Source organism: Mauremys reevesii, linkage group 18 (genome assembly GCF_016161935.1).
Source record: "Mauremys reevesii isolate NIE-2019 linkage group 18, ASM1616193v1, whole genome shotgun sequence".
Lineage (NCBI taxonomy): Eukaryota > Metazoa > Chordata > Testudines > Geoemydidae > Mauremys > Mauremys reevesii.
Window position 1 is genome coordinate 31,770,212 of NC_052640.1, and position 16,997 is coordinate 31,787,208.

At 52.7% G+C, this 16,997-nt stretch overlaps 1 protein-coding gene across 1 annotated transcript; it reads right to left on the minus strand.

Moving 5' to 3' along the window:
* Nucleotides 1–1,277: 1,277 nt before the first annotated feature.
* On the minus strand, nucleotides 1,278–12,625 carry LOC120386415 (zona pellucida sperm-binding protein 3-like). The gene is made up of 10 exons (XM_039505755.1): nucleotides 12,469–12,625; nucleotides 11,191–11,384; nucleotides 10,456–10,568; nucleotides 9,360–9,451; nucleotides 8,814–8,994; nucleotides 8,231–8,339; nucleotides 6,176–6,267; nucleotides 4,559–4,656; nucleotides 3,504–3,626; nucleotides 1,278–1,508 (listed from the first exon to the last, which is right to left on the minus strand). Exons 1-10 carry the CDS (start codon nucleotides 12,530–12,532, stop codon nucleotides 1,303–1,305), a joined length of 1,272 nt encoding a protein of 423 aa, XP_039361689.1. The 5' UTR covers nucleotides 12,533–12,625; the 3' UTR covers nucleotides 1,278–1,302.
* Between the last annotated feature and the right edge of the window lie 4,372 nt (nucleotides 12,626–16,997).

A 16,997-nucleotide genomic window follows, 5' to 3' on the forward strand; every position in this document is an offset into this window, starting at 1 on the left:
TCAGCAGGCAGCAGCCCTGGACTAGCAGCCAGAGCAGAGTGGATCATGTGGTGACTGAGTCTCACCTAGGGAGCTGGAATGCTAAACTCAGCCTGGCTGGGGAAATTCCCCAGCAAAAAAACAAAACAACCTTGACAAACTGGGAGTCAGTGGAGTGGGAAAAGCCCAGCTCAGGGAATCTTGCTTTCAGGTCCCTAGAGGCCAGTTCAGGGGGAACCCTGCCTGCAGGCCTGGGATGCACCAGTTCCCCAAACAGCCAATCCTGGCCGGCTCCAGACTGACTCAAAAATGGCGTCTCCCCTTTCCTGAGCTCCCTGGGAACAGCCTCTCACTGCCTATTGGTTGCTTGGGCAGACTTGGAGGGGGAGCCAAGGCAAACTCAGTCAGGGAGAGGCCCAAGAATCTAGGTATCTCCATGGGGGTTACAGGTGTTTAGATCTGCTGGCTGCTCCTCCTGTTCTAGGCGAGTAGTCCTCTCCAATGCTGTCAAATCCAATCCAACTCTACCCTTAGCTCTGACAGAGCCTTTCTACTTCCCCTAGAGCAGTAGGTGGCCTCACCAAGGCCTTTTTCTTTAAAGGAAAAACCCCACATTGAAAGAATCAAGGAAGATCTTTTAAGCCCTTATGTAGGCTCAGCTGGTTTGCCCCATATTGAGTCTATTGAGGAACTGAACTATTCTAGTCTCCTATTCTTCTGGAAAGGACCCATGAAAGAGGGTTTATCAGGACTACACCTGCACTTGGACATTTCCAGTGCTAAGTTGACTTGGTTCAGTCTGACTTTAATGAAACAAAGTCCCTGCCCTCCTCAAGTCCTGTGGGTCCTAACAATGAATTACTGGATCTCTAGCTGTAGGAGCAAGACAGTGCAGCAGTTTGCTCACATTTCAAAGTCAGAGTGCTAGAGCATTTTAAACAGTTATGGGACACCAGGATGTTTTCTTGCTTGACCCCCAGCACATGGAGTGTCCAGGGCATGGCCTCCCCAGGTAGAGCACACTCCCCCCCGAGGTTAGTACTGGAATCTAGACACTCCATTTACTAAAGGTGATTTACTTCTACCAGCAGGGGCTAGGATCAAGCCTAAGTGAAGCTCTTCCACAAGAAGTATTCAAGACTTGCCCTGGCTCAGGCTAGTGAGGGAATATTGGTAAAGAAGAAGTTTAGCTAGAAAGCAGTATTAGAGAGTCAAATGCAGTTTTCAACCTGCTGGTCCCCTTCCAACTCAGAGGCCCAGGAGCTCCCAGCCCAGCTATAAGTGACATGCATACACCATCTGAATTTAAGGATTTACTTGGATTCATTCCACATCTGCATTAATGCTTGTACACTCCTGGTCTGCAGTAACCAGCTCCTCTGGGTAGGAGTCTGCAGCCCCCCTGGTTCTGGGGCAGAGCCTCTTGTGATGGCCATTGTACAGGCAGAAACCCAGGGACACCACAGCAATGAGAGCAACTTCCAGCAGCAGGGCACCAACAGGAGGTGGCATCACACTTGGTTTCTCTCCTGCAAGAGGAAAGAGTCAAGAGGCAGCTTATTCCCCCAAAGCCATCCCTTGCTGCAACAATGGGCCACATCTTTTGTGATACCCTTAGGGCAGGGTGGGATACAGGTGTGATGTTCATGAGAGCTTGGTTATTTTGACAAGCCCATTGTAACTGGGGTGGAAGGTGGGTAGTTAGTCCTTCCCAACCTCTCACCATGCTCCAGGAGGGCATCAAGCTAGTTATGTCTCCTTCCATTTTTGGCACCTCTACCTCATGGAATTCTCAGATTAAAGCCCAGTTGATCCACCCTTATGTGCAGCAACAGCTTTTAGCCAAGTTTAGCAAGCACCTGCTCTGACTTCCTTGGGGTTCTACATTCTTTAAAGACAAGAAATAGATGCTGGAGTGTACTAGGATTTAGAAGCTTGGATCATAGAATCTCAGGGTTGGAAGGGACCTCAGGAGGTCATCTAGTCCAACCCCCTGCTCAAAGCAGGACCAAACCCAACTAAATCATCCCAGCCAGGGCTTTGTTAAGCCTGACCTTAAAAACCTCTAAGGAAGGAGATTCCACCACCTCCCTAGGTAACCCATTCCAGTGCTTCACCACCCTACTAGTGAAATAGTTTTTCCTAATGTCCAACCTAAACCTCCCCCACTGCAACTTGAGACCATTGCTCCTTGTTCTGTCATCTGGTACCACTGAGAACAGTCTAGATCCATCCTCTTTGGAACCCCCTTTCAGGTAGCTGAAAGCAGCTATCAAATCCCCCCTCATTCTTCTCTTCTGCAGGCTAAACAATCCCAGTTCCCTTAGCCTCTCCTTATAAGTCATGTGCTCCAGCCCCCTAATCATTTTTGTTGCCCTCTGCTGGACTCTCTCCAATTTATCCACATCCTTCTTGTGGAGTGGGGCCCAAAACTGGACACAGTACTCCAAATGAGGCCTCACCAGTGCTGAGTAGAAGGGAATGATCACATCCCTCGATCTGCTGGAAATGCCCCTACTTATACAACCCAAAATGCCATTAGCCTTCTTGGCAACAAGGGCACACTGTTGACTCATATTCAGCTTTTCGTCCACCGCAACCCCTAGGTCCTTTTCTGCAGAACTGCTGCCCAGCCATTCAGTCCCTAGTCTGTAGCAGTGTATGGGATTCTTCCGTCCTAAGTGCAGGACTCTGCACTTGTCCTTGTTGAACCTCATCAGGTTTCTTTTGGCCCAATCCTCCAATTTGTCTAGGTCCCTCTGTATCCTATCCCTACCCTCCAGTGTATCAACCACTCCTCCCAGTTTAGTGTCATCTGCAAACTTGCTAAGGGTGCAGTCCACACCATCCTCCAGATCATTAATGAAGATATTGAATAAAACCGGCCCCAGCACTGACCCTTGGGGCACTCCACTTGATACCGGCTGCCAACTAGACATGGAACCATTGATCACTACCCATTGAGCCCGACCATCTAGCCAGTTTTCTATCCACCTTACCGTCCATTCATCCAGCCCAGACTTCTTTAACTTGCTGGCAAGAATACTGTGGGAGACTGTATCAAAAGCTTTGCTAAAGTCCAGAAATAGCACATCCACTGCTTTCCCCTCATCCACAGAGCCGGTTATCTCATCACAGAAGGCAATTAGGTTAGTCAGGCATGACTTGCCCTTGGTGAATCCATGCTGACTGTTCCTGGTCACTTTCCCCTCCTTTAAGTGGTTCAGAATTGATGAAGACAGCTTCTCTCCATGACAAGCTAAATAGCTCCCTTGGTTAAAGCAAGGCCAGGAGTGGGTATGGCTGTAGGTGCCCACACACCCAACCACTGCCCAGGTGGGGAGACACTTCAGGTCTCTTGGACAAAGCACCAGGCAGTTCAAACCCTGCTCCCCTCCCACTGGTCAGCTGAGCTTTCTGGTGCTGTTGTACCAACTCCATTCCCTGCCTGTCAGGGCTCCCATTGTAGCCAGCAGTTGTCTGGTTACTATGGAACACAGCTTCAATCCACATGAGGTAGTTACCTGTGACACTCTGGGCTGCAGGAGAGCTGTTTGAGTCCCACTCATAGCTTCCAGTCTTTGCAGCTGGTTTCTGCACCCTCAAGGGGCCAACAACAACAGCATGGACAAGTCCTGCCCCAGGCTCTGCAAAGGAAGAAGGAGATGGGAACCTTCAGACTCCTGGGGCAGCAGTTTATATGGGCCCATGGTGCCTGTGCTCCAGCAAGTTCAGGTCCTGGCTCCACCAAGTTTGGGGCTGGGTCTCTCCTCCAGCCTCTTCCCCTCTGCCACCCCATGCACCTCCCCCAGAGCATCCCTGGCCCTGCCTACCACCCTGGGCAGCAGGCAGTTGCCCTGCTGCTCTGTGGCCCCTTGCCAACTGCTGCCAGCTACAAAAGGAAGCAGTGCTGGTGGCAGCAGGGGGGAAGGTGCACATGTGATGTCAGCTCTCCCCTGGCAGGGGAGGTGAGGGGCTTTCTAAACCCAAGGGGGGCCTGGCCCCTAGGAGCATATGCCAAGCCTGTGCCAGGTGGGTGTGCTGCTGGTGGGGAGAACAGGACAGTGGAGTCCTCTCTGGCTCTAGCCCCAAGGTAGCCTGCCTGCACCCTAGAGCCCTCACCCCAGAGCAATATAGGGAAATGATAGTGTACTGGAAACAAATGTTGATAAAAAAGAATCTTGACTTACAAGGCAGGTGTGGGGGTGGGACTTGGACCCATTCTGGGCACCACTGAAAATTATACAAACCTGCTGCCCCTGCCCCCCTCCCCCCAATACTGAACAATCCATCTCTTGCTTGGCCAGGAGCTGGTTTACTCAGCTGGCTCAGGAGATGCTGAGCTCTTCCCTTCACTTGGGCTAAGAGGAGGAGTGTGTCATTACCAGGTTTCCAGTTCACTAGAGCTGAGATGCTGGAATACTGATGCCATGTGACAATGAAAGCCTCCTGTGGTGGGAAGTTGAAGGGGCACCCCAAACCAAGCCTGCCAGACATATTCCTGACAGTGGAGACTTGGCCAATGAGCACACAGAACATCCTACCCCACCCCCACATGCTTCCCTCTCAGACCCAGTACCTTCCAGGTCCCTCTTGTGGCGAGAGGCTGTGGCTTGGCATAGGGAGTCACAGCAGCTACAGCCAGAGCTCAGAGAGGGACTGTCCAGGAGTTCCCACCTGTTGGAGAGCAGTACACAGGTGACTCACCCCAGTGATCAACATCTCAAGAGTCAAATGGGATTATGTGAGGTCCCTATGCTCAGTCCCAGGCAGCTCCTAACTCACCTGGGCACTGAGGCTCTCAGGAGAGAAAGGGCAAGGTTGAGTATCTGCTTGCAACAGGAGCTGGAATGTCAATTGTTTGGGGTCAGACAGGCATGAGGATTGGTAGTTCTGTCCTATGGGGGTCCCCTAAGGAGAGTGAGATGAGCAAGCAGGCATGGATTGTAGAGCTGACTGGGAGCATTGCCCCTTGCCACAAGGAGAAGTTGGATGTGGTTGTAAGAGACGAGCACTGGCAGAGCATGGGTGTTCTTAGGTGATATCTACACCAAGCAGGGGTGAGAGTCCAGCTAGGTACATATACTCGAATTCAATGAGAAGTAGCAGGTATTTAAACAGTGCCACTATCTATGCTGCAGTAGCATAGCTAGCCATGCAGAGGACAAACCCACCTGACTCCATGGGTACATACTTGGCACATGACTGGTTCTACTTGCATGAGCTCTATTATGTCTGGATGGACTGGGACTCAACCCCCCACAAAAGCTTATAATGTGGCTGTAGCCCTGAAGACACCAAGAGTTTGCTTGGCCAGCTGCTGGTTTTGCAACTGAACTTCAACCAATCTTAAGTGTTCAAAAGAAAAATTCATGGACTTGGCAGCACAAGGGCATCATTGGTCATTGCTCCCCAGTGAAGAATTCCAGCACTGCATCCTATGGGTGGGGGGGGGGGGGGAAGGCAGGGAGAACGGTGTGCGCTATTGGTCCTGGGCATGCTAGAAATCCTGGTAAAGCTCACTACCTGTCAGAGGGAAGCAGGTAGAGATCACGTGAATTGCCTGGTTCCTTGCTCAAGACAGGCCTTGATTCCAGCAGACATGATTCCCCTTTACACTTAGTGCTTGACCTGTTTTGTCAAACCCAATCTCACTACTGCAAGAGAAGCCTGTATTCTGTGTTTATAGGGGCCGTGTTCCCACCTTCATGAAAGGGAGGGAATCACTAGGGAAGGGCCTTTCTGTCCTACTTTGAACCAAGTCACTTTGGCACAGCACGTGAAGCGAGATAGTTTCCCTTGGTAGGTATGCAAGGGAAGCCAGCCTTTACCACCTCTCTCAACCTAATGTAGTTCACCTCAATGCTTTCTAGTGTTGTCTAGCTAGTCCCACTGAGAGTTTGCTGCCTTTGCCTTTAGTTATAGTCCCTCCACCACAGTGGAGTGGGAGAAACAAGGGTAATGAAGAAGCAAATGGTACCACCAGCTAGAGTTGCTTTGGCCACTAGAGCCAAGTTTGTTGCCCTCAGAAGAATCTCCAGAGGGCTATAGTCTGCCAGCATCTCTGCAGGTTGGTCCTTCTTGTGTGGCATGTACATGGATCTGTCCCATTGACAACAGCCAGATTCTGTTCTAGCTGGTTCAGTTCTAGAAAATTGAAATTCCTCCTCCCCCCCCCCCCCCCAGCAGCCCTTACCTGTTGGTGTCCCTGTGAAATGAACAGGCCTTCCTTGTGGGATCCATGCGCACTTCGGGGTCCCAGACCAGCACCTGGCAGTGGAGATAGATCTGGAAGGGGTGGGCACAAAGAGAAGAAAACATCCATCACAGGTGGGGTGGGGAAAAGCAGGAGAAAGAGCCCAAGTCAGCATAGAAGCAAAGAATCCTGTGGCACCTTATAGACTAACAGACGTTTTGCAGCATGAGCTTTCGTGGGTGAATACCCACTTCTTCGGATGCAAGGGATGCTAGTCAGCATAGCTGCTCAGCTTGAGTGCAGTCCAGATACTAGGATTCCCATTACAAGTTCCCCATGTGCTGTCATTCAGAGATGCTCTGGTTTGGGGGATGGGTCTGTCATGACCCCATGCTTGCTATGGAGGAGTCAGATGGGGCTTCCAGGCAGTTGCAGCCCTTAACTCCTTGTGACGTTTTAGGCACCTAAAGTGGTAGTTAAGTGCCTAAATCCCAGAAGCAGGCTTTTCAGAAGCACCACTGGGCTTCCCCCCCCCCGGTGCCTAACCATGTTCAGGACCTAGATTTTTGGGCCAAGTTCCTTAGGCTTTCATCTCTGGGCATGCACCCTGCAGCCCCATGCTTGACACCCAGCCCCAGAGCAAGTGGCCTGGGGATGAGGGTTGAGGACACAGACCTGCTTGTAAGGCCCAGTCTGGTAAGCTTAACATAACATAAGTGATCTCTCTCCTGCCATCCATCTCCATCCTCTGACGAACAGAGGCTAGGGACACCATTCTTACCCATCCTGGCTAATAGCCATTTATGGACTTAGCCACCATGAATTTATCCAGTCCCCTTTTAAACATTGTTATAGTCCTAGCCTTCACAACCTCCTCAGGCAAGGAGTTCCACAAGTTGACTGTGCGCTGCGTGAAGAAGAACTTCCTTTGATTTGTTTTAAACCTGCTTGCTCAGACCCTACCTACTTACTGGGTCCCTAGAGGCAAGCTGCACAAGACAGCAGGGGAAGGAGGAGCTCTCTCCATTTTTAGCCCAGCACTTGGGGAGTGGGAGACTACCTTCAGGTGTGTGTGGAGTGGGGGGTGAGAGGGATTTGAACATGGATCACCACCAGGTCTGGTATGATGGGGCTGAGAATCCTAAGCACTGCAGGGAATCACCTAGCTGATGGGACTTAGATGCCTAACCCCTTCCCCCCCAGGGCATCTCCCAGTGGCTAATTTCAGCCAGGAGCTGCCTAGGGTGCTGGTTTTTGTGAATGCTATTCTGAGGTCCCTATTCCCCAGTCCTTGTAGGGAGCCTGGGGGCCACTCAAGCTTTGCCACACCTAGGCAGTCCCTGGGATTCACAATGTTCAGTATCACCATGCTAGAGCTGTGTGATGCTAGCCTGAGGTGGCCAGAACATCCAGTTCTGGACTAACTAGGCCACTTCAACATCAGTGTAACACAGCAGCTTGGTGCATGGAATCTCTTTTGTGAAGGCCTGTTTGCTAGGAGCATAGCTGATGCCCAGCCTCCAAATGAGGCTAAGATGCCTTCAGTGCTTAAGGCAGTGGTTCTCAACTCATGGCCTGCTAGTGGTCCAATCAGCACACAGCTGCAGCCCAGGACATCCTCAGGGCCATACATATGTTGTGTGGGCTGCATCCACACAACACAGCTGCATATGCAGCCCACAGGGGTGCATAGGTCAAGAACCACTGGCTTAAGGAAAGCATGCTGGTAGGGGAGTTCCACTGCTATGCTTCATAGAAGTACGAGAGAGGTGAAGAGTCCTCTGGCACTGTTCACTAGGTTCTTGGACGATCGGTTGAACAGATAACTACACAGTTCTTAATGCAGTTGTGTGCCAGTTTCCCCAAGCAAGAGTTTAGCTGAAACTAAAGCCATGAAGGGTTTATGGTGTGGAGACCTTCAACCAGTCAGTGAAGAATGGCTTTTAACAAGTTGCAGCTTGAGCCATCTGCAAGTTGCATTCAGAGGATGCAGGCATTTGGCATTCCAGCCCTAGATGGAAATTGTACATTTAACTCAGAATCTTAGTTACTTACATCAGAGTCCACACCTACAAATTCAAAGGCCTGCAGGGAGAGCTGGATAGCTTCAGGGGTTCGTCTGGGCAGGAACTGGGAGTTTGCCACCTTACCATCCACAAGACACCTGGAACAGGAAGACAGTTAAACTCACTGGTCCAGGAACTGAGAGATGGAACTGTTTGACCCTAGGAGAGACCTACTGTATTATTCTCTCCACCTGCAGTCAGTACTTTAAGAGCTTCAAAGACCTATGCTGAGTGTTACAGAGCAATATGAACACCAAGTTGTCCTAGCAATAGAGAAGGCTTGCTATGTCAAATTATGCCAGCATGTCCAGTTCTTTAAGGGGCCATGTGGTTACTAGAGGCCAAGCCAGACATCTTCATTTGCTACTTTCTTGGTAGTCTGTGGCTTAGTCAAATCAGCTGGAGTCAGATTTGGAACAGAGAGGCTGGTCTCTAGGATTTGTGTAGGAGCTTCAAGAACCCAGCATGTTCTGTTACAAGGGAGTTGGGGCAGTCCCAGGAGCATGTTCCACACCTTATGCCACTTCAGACATTCAAGCACCCCAGAGCTGCTGTCTCCTGCAGATAGTTACCCATGGTTTGCAATGATGCTATAGGTCCTGGGAGACTTGCTAAGTTCTGGGGTTGGGGTGGCAGTGCACTCATCCACAAAGATCTGCAGAGGCTGGTGGAAGGAACTCTGTACAGAAAACTCCATATGGATCTGAGAGCCTAGGAAGATGACCTTTGAGTCTGATGGGGCACTGAAGTCCACTGCAAGAAAATGAGAGCTAGTTATCAAAGTGCACTACACAGAATGAAGTCTTCATCCAAGACCAGCAAGCACTGGGAGCCTTCTGCAAGTGCATGCAGGTTTTGGGGAGGAAGTGGGGATGTGTGTTCTGATGGGTATTCCTGTGACTGCATTACAAGATCACAAGGCACAAGTTTTTGCTTCAGTAGTTTTCTAGAAGAGATGGCCATGGTACCAAGAGCATAAGACACCATCCTAGAGAGGCAAAGGGAGTCTCGGGGGTTGAGGGAACTGGGTTAGGCCATTGCCTGAAGCTGCAGGAGGCTCAGTGGGAGATCACAGCAAGCTCAGCTGGCACCACCCACCCCTTCTGCAGGGATCTTACCATTCATTAGGGTCACTGTGAATGTTAGCACTCCAGAGGCAGACAGGTGGCCAGTCACTGAAGATACGTACATAGGAGCCAAATGCCCTGTCCTAGGAGAGGCAGGAAAGGGTTACCCTGCAGAGATCAGATTATCATTCCCTCCCCAGGAAGAGGGAGTTCTCCCTGCTTCTATCAGGGAGTGCTAGGCCAGAGGCCACCTCAGCTGCACTGGAAAGCTCGAGTCACCCCTGCTCCACAGGATACCTGACAGAGGCTGCTCTAGAGCAGCAGCGAAGGCTGACACACCCCATCATGTGCACAGGGGCTTGAATATCCCAGAGTAACCTGCAGACAGGTTTTTGCAGGGTCAGCTCATGCTGGTGACTCCCCCCGCCCCCATCATGCGCTGCTGTGAAAGCATGGCACAGTCAGCCCCACAAGTGTCACTAATGGGGTTTGACTCCCTCCGATAGCCCCAGGCTTCCTCTTCTCCTCAGGCTGCCCCCTCCCATCAAGTTCTCATAGCCACCTTCACTAGCTCCATCTCCTAGGTGGAGTCTCATTCAGATCCTTGCGCTCTAGACCCCCATTGTATTGGCTCTAGCACTGGAGGTCCCCAACCCCCTTCAGAATGTCCTGCCAGGAAGGGCAGCATGAGACCCTCCAGCCTGTGTGTAGTTCATAGGAGTGTTTGAGGCACCCACAACTAATGCTTTACCAGCACTAGAGCCCACATCCTGTGTCCTTTCATCTGCAGTACTCCAGGGTGCCTGCTACCCGCCCCACCCTCTGCCAGGCGGCCTGGTTCCTAGAGGCATTTTAGGTGCTAGGTTACCGGGGTTCTGAGCCAGGTTTACTAGATGGCAATAGCCAGGACAACTCATCCCACATGTGCTTGCTTTGCTTCAGCCCTGTGATCAACCCCCCCCTTTGACAGCTAGGGGTGCACATCATGCCTCCCCCCCCCCCCGCCCATCAGCTGATTAGAGCCCTGCCTTGCATCCCTGCTGCTTTTTATGGCATCCTGTTACCCCTCAGTGAAGCCCATGAGTCTGGGAAATTTTAGCATTAGTCCCTTAGGACTGTAGCCCAAGGCCAAGTGCTGGCAGCCTACTTGTAGTCAGTGCAGTTGATCCTCTCAGTGAAGGAGGTGGCATAGCGTCTGCCTGTGCCAGGGGAAGGCCTGTAGACCAGGTCTGTGAAGTATTCAACCATGTTCCCAGATGTCTGGGGAAGAAATCAGAGAGTGGCAGTCAGCACTAGCATCAGTGACAGCCTCCTTCTGTAGCTCTCAGCCAAGCAGAGTGGGAGGGTTGGTTCATTGCTAGGGAAGTGAAACAGTATTTCTGTTCCTTGAGACAAGCCCTTCCCCTAAGCAAGGAAGAGATGCTGCTCCACACTCCCCCTGCCCCTGCCCTGGCAGGGCACCAGTCTGTTACTGGGAGTATTAGACTTGGAACATGGATAGAAGCCCAGCTAGGTAAGAACTACTTGGGAAGGGTGTTTGTCACTTAGTATGTCTCCCCTCTGCCAGGGGAGCCAACATGCATGCAGCTAGTGGGCCTGGACCCAGCCTCACCTCATGCCCCTGACCTAGAGCAACAGTCCATAATGGAACATCAGGATCTGAATCCTGAGTAATAGCCTCTTGGGATATCCATTTGCATAGCCATCCCATCCCCCTGCCAGCTCAGCACGAGGGGCATTCTCTCAGACCCCTCACCCAGCAGGAGGGCAGTTTGTTCTCACCCACACAGCCAATGCAAGCCAGCTCACAGGCATCTGAGCAGCAGACAGCGCCAAGCTGAGTGGAACACAAGCCTGGGCCCCAGCTAGGGCTCTCACTCACCAGCCGTGAGAAGCCGCAGTCCTTCAGGCGGTACTGGAAGTGCAGGAAGCCCTGCAGATCATTGATTGAGTAAAGGCAGCTGCCCAGGTGCACAAGTTGTGGATCCAGCAGGAGTCCATTTCCCCAGGGGTCCATCTTTACAGCCAGGTGGATGCTGGTTTTATTACACTCATAGAGCACAGAGTTAATGGGTGCTAGAGGAGAGTGAGCAGACTTGACATAACCCTCTGGAGAGGCCCCCAGAGGAATCTTTTCCCCCAGACCTACTGTAATCCCACCAGGTAACAGGGCCTCTGTGCAAGAATGTCAGAGGAGTCCTCAGCTTTGCTGGCTGAGCGATCAGCTAGCTAGACCACCCTTCAGAACCTTTGCGGTTACTAGAAAGGAGCCAGCACCTGGAGGTTTGACTGCCCAGGCTCTTTGACCCTCAAGCTAGAGGGTCTGGCTTCAGTGTCATATTGCCTGTTAAGAACTAGGAGGAATTTCATGCAGTTGGTTCACTGTTGGCCTCACTCCTCTGAAAGGTGGGTGAGCATCACCATCAGATTGTCACAAATGCCATTGTGCTTGTTACTCTTCAAAAAGTCACCCGTCACCTGGGGACTTCCAGGGAACCTGTTTTAGAGCCCATCCCTGCTTGTCAGGCTCCTTTAAGGAAAGGAAGCCATTTTCCAGCCTTCTCAAGCCTTTCTATCCTGGGGATGGGCTGAAACATGGGTGCTAACTCCATTGGTGCTCTGGGGCTGGAGAACCCATGGGAAAAATGGTGGGTGCTGAGCACACACTAATCAGTGGTTGGCAAAGAAACAGGAGGAGGCAGAGCAAGGGTGGGACACCCACTCAGAAAGAAGCCAGTGACTGGGGGCTGAAGGGTTACAGCTGCCAAAAAAAAAAAAAAAAAAAAGCTGGAAAGGGGTCTCAGAAATAGCCTGCAAGCAGCTTTCAGGTTGGGTTACTGCCTTTACAACCTGGGAGCAGGGTCAAGGCAAAGCTGGTCCTTTGAAGAGCAGTGTGTTGGCAGGTCTAGGAAGTATAAAACTAGAGCTAGGACATTAGAGGTTTCTTACAGAGCCTGCCCCTGGAGTCATGTTATTGCATGAGACTCAACTTCATTTGAGAGTGAAGTGATTTAGTTGCTGAGACAAGCTTTGAAACAAGGTTTAAAAGCTAGAGGACAAATAAAAAGAACCCCAGTGTGTTTAAAAACAAAACACTCTGATTTTTGAGTACTGGGCCTTAGCTTAGAACCCACAGGGGGACTTATCACCACACACTTACCTCTCTGAGCAGCAAGAGCTGAGCTCCAGACAAGCACCTCCAGAAACACTTTCCACAGCTCCATAATACCAGCAACCTACACTGAGGTTAGGAAGAAGGCTACACACCTTTAACTCTGGGGGAGAAGCTATATATACCCATCTGGTGATAGGCTACTGCTGTGATCAGAGCCACCTCCTTAACCTCCACAAGCAGCACCAGCCAGGAGTTGCGGACTGCCCCATTCAGCACAGGTGCTGGGCATTCCTCATCTGCCTCCCCATCAGGAGAGCCAGCCTTCAGCCCCGCACAGCCAAACCCGACTGTCTCCAAGCAAAAGGCCTGCTCAGCTAGTCCGAGAGAGCAGGAAGAGGTGTCACCTACAGATGTGGGCAGGTCTCTTGGATGCTCTCCTAAGGCTTTGCTATGCTTCATCCAAGTCAGTGGTGAGCTGTCAGGTGTCAAGGTGCACCCCCCGCCCCAGCCGGCTGCAGGACTGGGGCTGTGTGCTGTGAGTTCTTTGCACCAGGGACTGCACCTTCAGCAGTGTTTGTATAGCACCCAGCACAACAGTGCCTGAGTCAGATGAGGGCCTCTGGCAGCAGTGGAGATGGAAGACTCTCACAGGAAAAGAAGAGGTGCTGTAGAAAGTGAGCTGTTTTCTCTCCTCTCCAGTGAGTTAGTACAGAGCTGCCCCACAAAGCGGCACTGTCATTTGGGTGACCCGTAAAGCTGATGTCCTAACTGTGTGGAGTAATTAAAATCCCAGGGCGCTTTTTGCAAAAGGAAGGTGGGGTCCAGCCACATATCCACCCAGGAACCTGTATTCTGCCTCCCTAAAATCATCCCTGCTGTCTCACTTAGAGAGGACACTCTCATTCCCTGTCCTAAAATGACCCTGCTGTGAGCTATTAAATAGCTGCCACATTTCAATCCTGGGTCAGATGAATCCTGCAGTCTCCAGAGGCAAATCTAGAAGTGTCAGTTATCACCAGCTGCTGAGGGATAGAAGGGGCCTCTGTGGTAGCTGTGCCAGCAGCTGCTCCACTTATACAAATCCTGCTACCTGCCGTGCCCTACCTTTGCCAGCGTCCCAGCGTGCTGTGCAAAGGCAATGCAGCTGCAAGGAAACCTGGGTTCATTGCAGGATCTTGGTGTCTTATTTGCAGCAAGGGACATTTTTAGACCCTGATCCTGCACTTGTACACATGGTTAAAGGTAAGCATGTGGATGTTTGTAGGATCAAGGCCTTGGCATCTGCACTGCTTCAGTGGCCAGGGCTCCATTCTGAATATGGGTCTATTCCTGGCTCTGCCACTGCCTTGCTGGGTGAGCTTGGCAAGTCGTATTCTCTCCCCGTGCCTCAGTTTCCCCATCTGTAACATGTGGATGACAATACTGACCTGCCATTGTAATGTTCATGGGTGGAAAATGCATAAGCATAAATGTGATTCTTTCTCTGCACTCTGAGCATCTGTGCAATGACTGGGTTAACTCAGTGCAACCGTGTGTAGACACTCACTTCTGTTTCAGAGCACCTGACATGCTGATTTCTTACTGAGTTAACCAACGGCACTGTAGAGCTCTCTTAACCAGAAACAAGACTGTCTGCACCAGGGAGTTGCGTTGATTTACCTGCATCAGTTTCTAACCCGATTTAGTACAATGAATACCATGTTCCCACACAGGCAAGGCCAGATTAGGACAGCGCCCGCTGAGCAGTGGCAGTTGCTGGAGAATCCCAGCAGGCCCTGCCAGTGGAGCATGCTGAAGGAGACTGCCAGAAGGGGAGCTGGGTAGGTTCCCCCACATAGGCAAGCACTGGGGACCCCCAGCAGTGAGTCAGAAAGGCTGCCTGGAAATGGATCCAGGAATTGGGCATCAGCAGGGGGGAATTGCTGAGGGACTGCAGTGGGGCGGCAATGGCAGGAAGAGTCAGAGAGGGGGAAACCCAGCTGGAAAAGCCCTTTCCAGCAGGAGTAGCCAGTGACAGCTGCTCAGGATCCAGGAATAAGGCAGTGCCCACTTGCTCTCCGTCCGCTTTCCTGGGATTTCCTCTTGGGAGGTCAGGCCTGAGCAGAGGAGGTCAGGAGGGGGAAAATGAAATAAATCTGCCCTTTGCGATCAATGGAGACAGACTTGTCCCTTGGCCAGGTCCTCCCCTCCCCTGAGGCTGCTGCCCCCAGTGGATCTCCATATCCATTGCTAATGGGGCTGGGACCCCTCCGTCAGCCCCCAGGGGAGAAGAAAGAGACCACAATGAGAACAGCTGAATGGTTCATATATTAAAAACTGTCAAATATACAGTATAATTGTCATACAAAATGGTAATTTTAGTCCCTGTCTTTCCAAGCAGAGCAGAACGTTAGACACCCTCCTGCCAAGGAGTATCGATGGCACCCAATGGCTGCGGCCGGGGGAGGAAGGATGCCGTCTGACAGCAAGGTCTGGGGTTACCTTCTGCTTTAAAGCACATGGGCTGTGCATAAGGACCACAGATCCCCGCCTGCGTGGCTCCTTCTGCATCTGAGGGTGCACTGGCACTGCTGTCCCATAGGCCACCCCGAGGATGCGGCATTGCACTCTACTCTGCTGTATGCCAGATAAGGGTCACCCTCAGGCTCCTGCCGCAGCCCTGGAGATGCTGCTGAGAACTAAGGACGGGGGCAGGGCTGATGGGGCCCAGGACCAGCCATTGCCTCCTGAAGTCCACTCACAGGGGAGAGACAGGGACCAGTCTTCCCTCAAGCTGCCTGCTCTCACCCTAACATGCCCCACAAGCCCTGTCTGTGAGGCAAGGCTCTCTCCAGCATGGCCCCATGAACCTGCGGCCTATGCTCCAAGCAGTTGTCTTGAGGGGCGGGGGCATCACCCCAGCTCCCATCTTCCAGCTGCCTGCAACCAGCTCCACGCTACCGCACCCAATCCCTGCCATGCCCCCTCTGGAACACCCTGGGCTGCAGATTCGGCAGAGGACCCCTTTGCCAGCAGCTGCATATGGGCTGTGGGGGGAGAGGCCTTTAGCGCTTGCCCTGCTCTCACTGGGCCTCTTGTCACTCCACAAACTGCTGCCCCTGGGTGTGAACCGAGCGCAGTGCCGGTAGAGCCACCCAGCTCCCCCGCGGCCATGGGAGGTTGAGTCCAGGGGTGGGGGCAGAGGGCCCTGGCCTGCGAATGCAGGACAGGTGAGTTCTCCCCTGCTGGAAATTCCTGGTGTTGCTGGGGGGTGGCTGGAACCTTGTCCCCCTCCCCCACCACCAGGGAATCTCCAGCTGCTGCATTCCCAGAGTCCAAGCTTGTGGTGGTAGGTGGGCTGTAAAGCTGGGGGATTTAGCGCCAAGCAGGGCCTCCCCCCACCCCTCCCCTCTTCAGACAGTGCTCCCTCAAAAGGCTGCCCTCAGTCTGTCCTTGCCACCCTCCCTCCTTGCCTCTGTGCAGCTGGGCTGCTTCCACCGGTTCCAGGCCTGGTGCTCTGGTTGCTCCCTGTGTAGCCCAATGAGATGTGCCTCTAGCTGCACCGTCCTCGGGCCCCTCCCTGCTCGCTGGCTCCCTCCTAACACGTCCATGATGGCTGCTGCTCAGCCCAGTCCCTCCCCAGACTGATCCCCCTGCATCGCCCTCATACTAAACACCCTGGTTGGGTCCCATCGCCCTTCGGCTCTGTCCCATTCTCCTGCAGAGAGGTGCAGTGGCTGCAGGGTTAGCGGGTGGCTCATTGTGAGGGGTCATAAGCATAGAAGCTGCTGGGAGCTTGTCTCCTGCTCCCTCTTCCCCTCTGGACTCCCCACCCCAGCCAAGCATCAAAGCAAGAAGAGAAAGCAGAAAACATGCTGTCCCGCCCCCTCAGCCTCTCTCCCAAGCCCTCCCTGCACCCCCACCAGTTCTCACCAGATTCCGTGGCTCACGCCCAGCCTCCCCTCGAGGGAGGGGCACCATGGGACCCTCTAACTGGTGGTATGGGGGCAGGAAGAGAACACGCTGTGCTCTGCAGAGGGCCAACCAGCCATGGTCCAACAGGAAGATGGGAAGCTTGGAGCACTGAGCCCATGCTGGCTCAGGGACTGATACACACAGGGCAACTGGAGCTATGGATTACAGTGGAAACCTACTGTCCAGTGTCTAGCCCTAGGCCTGAGACCCCCGCAGCGAAGGATCTGACAGTGGCCAGGTTCATGCAGTGAAAGCTCCACAGGCAACAGCTGTTGGAGGCTGGGATTTTGTTGACAGACACCCTGAAAGGACTTTTATCATCTCTTTTGTTTTGCTTTGAACCTGCCAGGCTGGTTAAAAATTCAAGGACCACAAACCAACCCAGAGAAGGCTTGTGTACAGGGCCGGCTCCAGACTCCAGCGTGCCAAGCGCGCGCTTGGGGCGGCATTTTGCCGGCAGGGCGGCAGGCGGCTCCGGCGGACCTTCCGCAGTCATGCCTGCGGGAGGTCCACCGGAGCTGTGGGACAGGCATGACTGCGGAGGGTCCGCTGGTCCCGCGGCTCCGGTGGACCTCTGCTCCACCGGAGCCGCGGGACCAGCGGACCCTCCGCAGGCACGT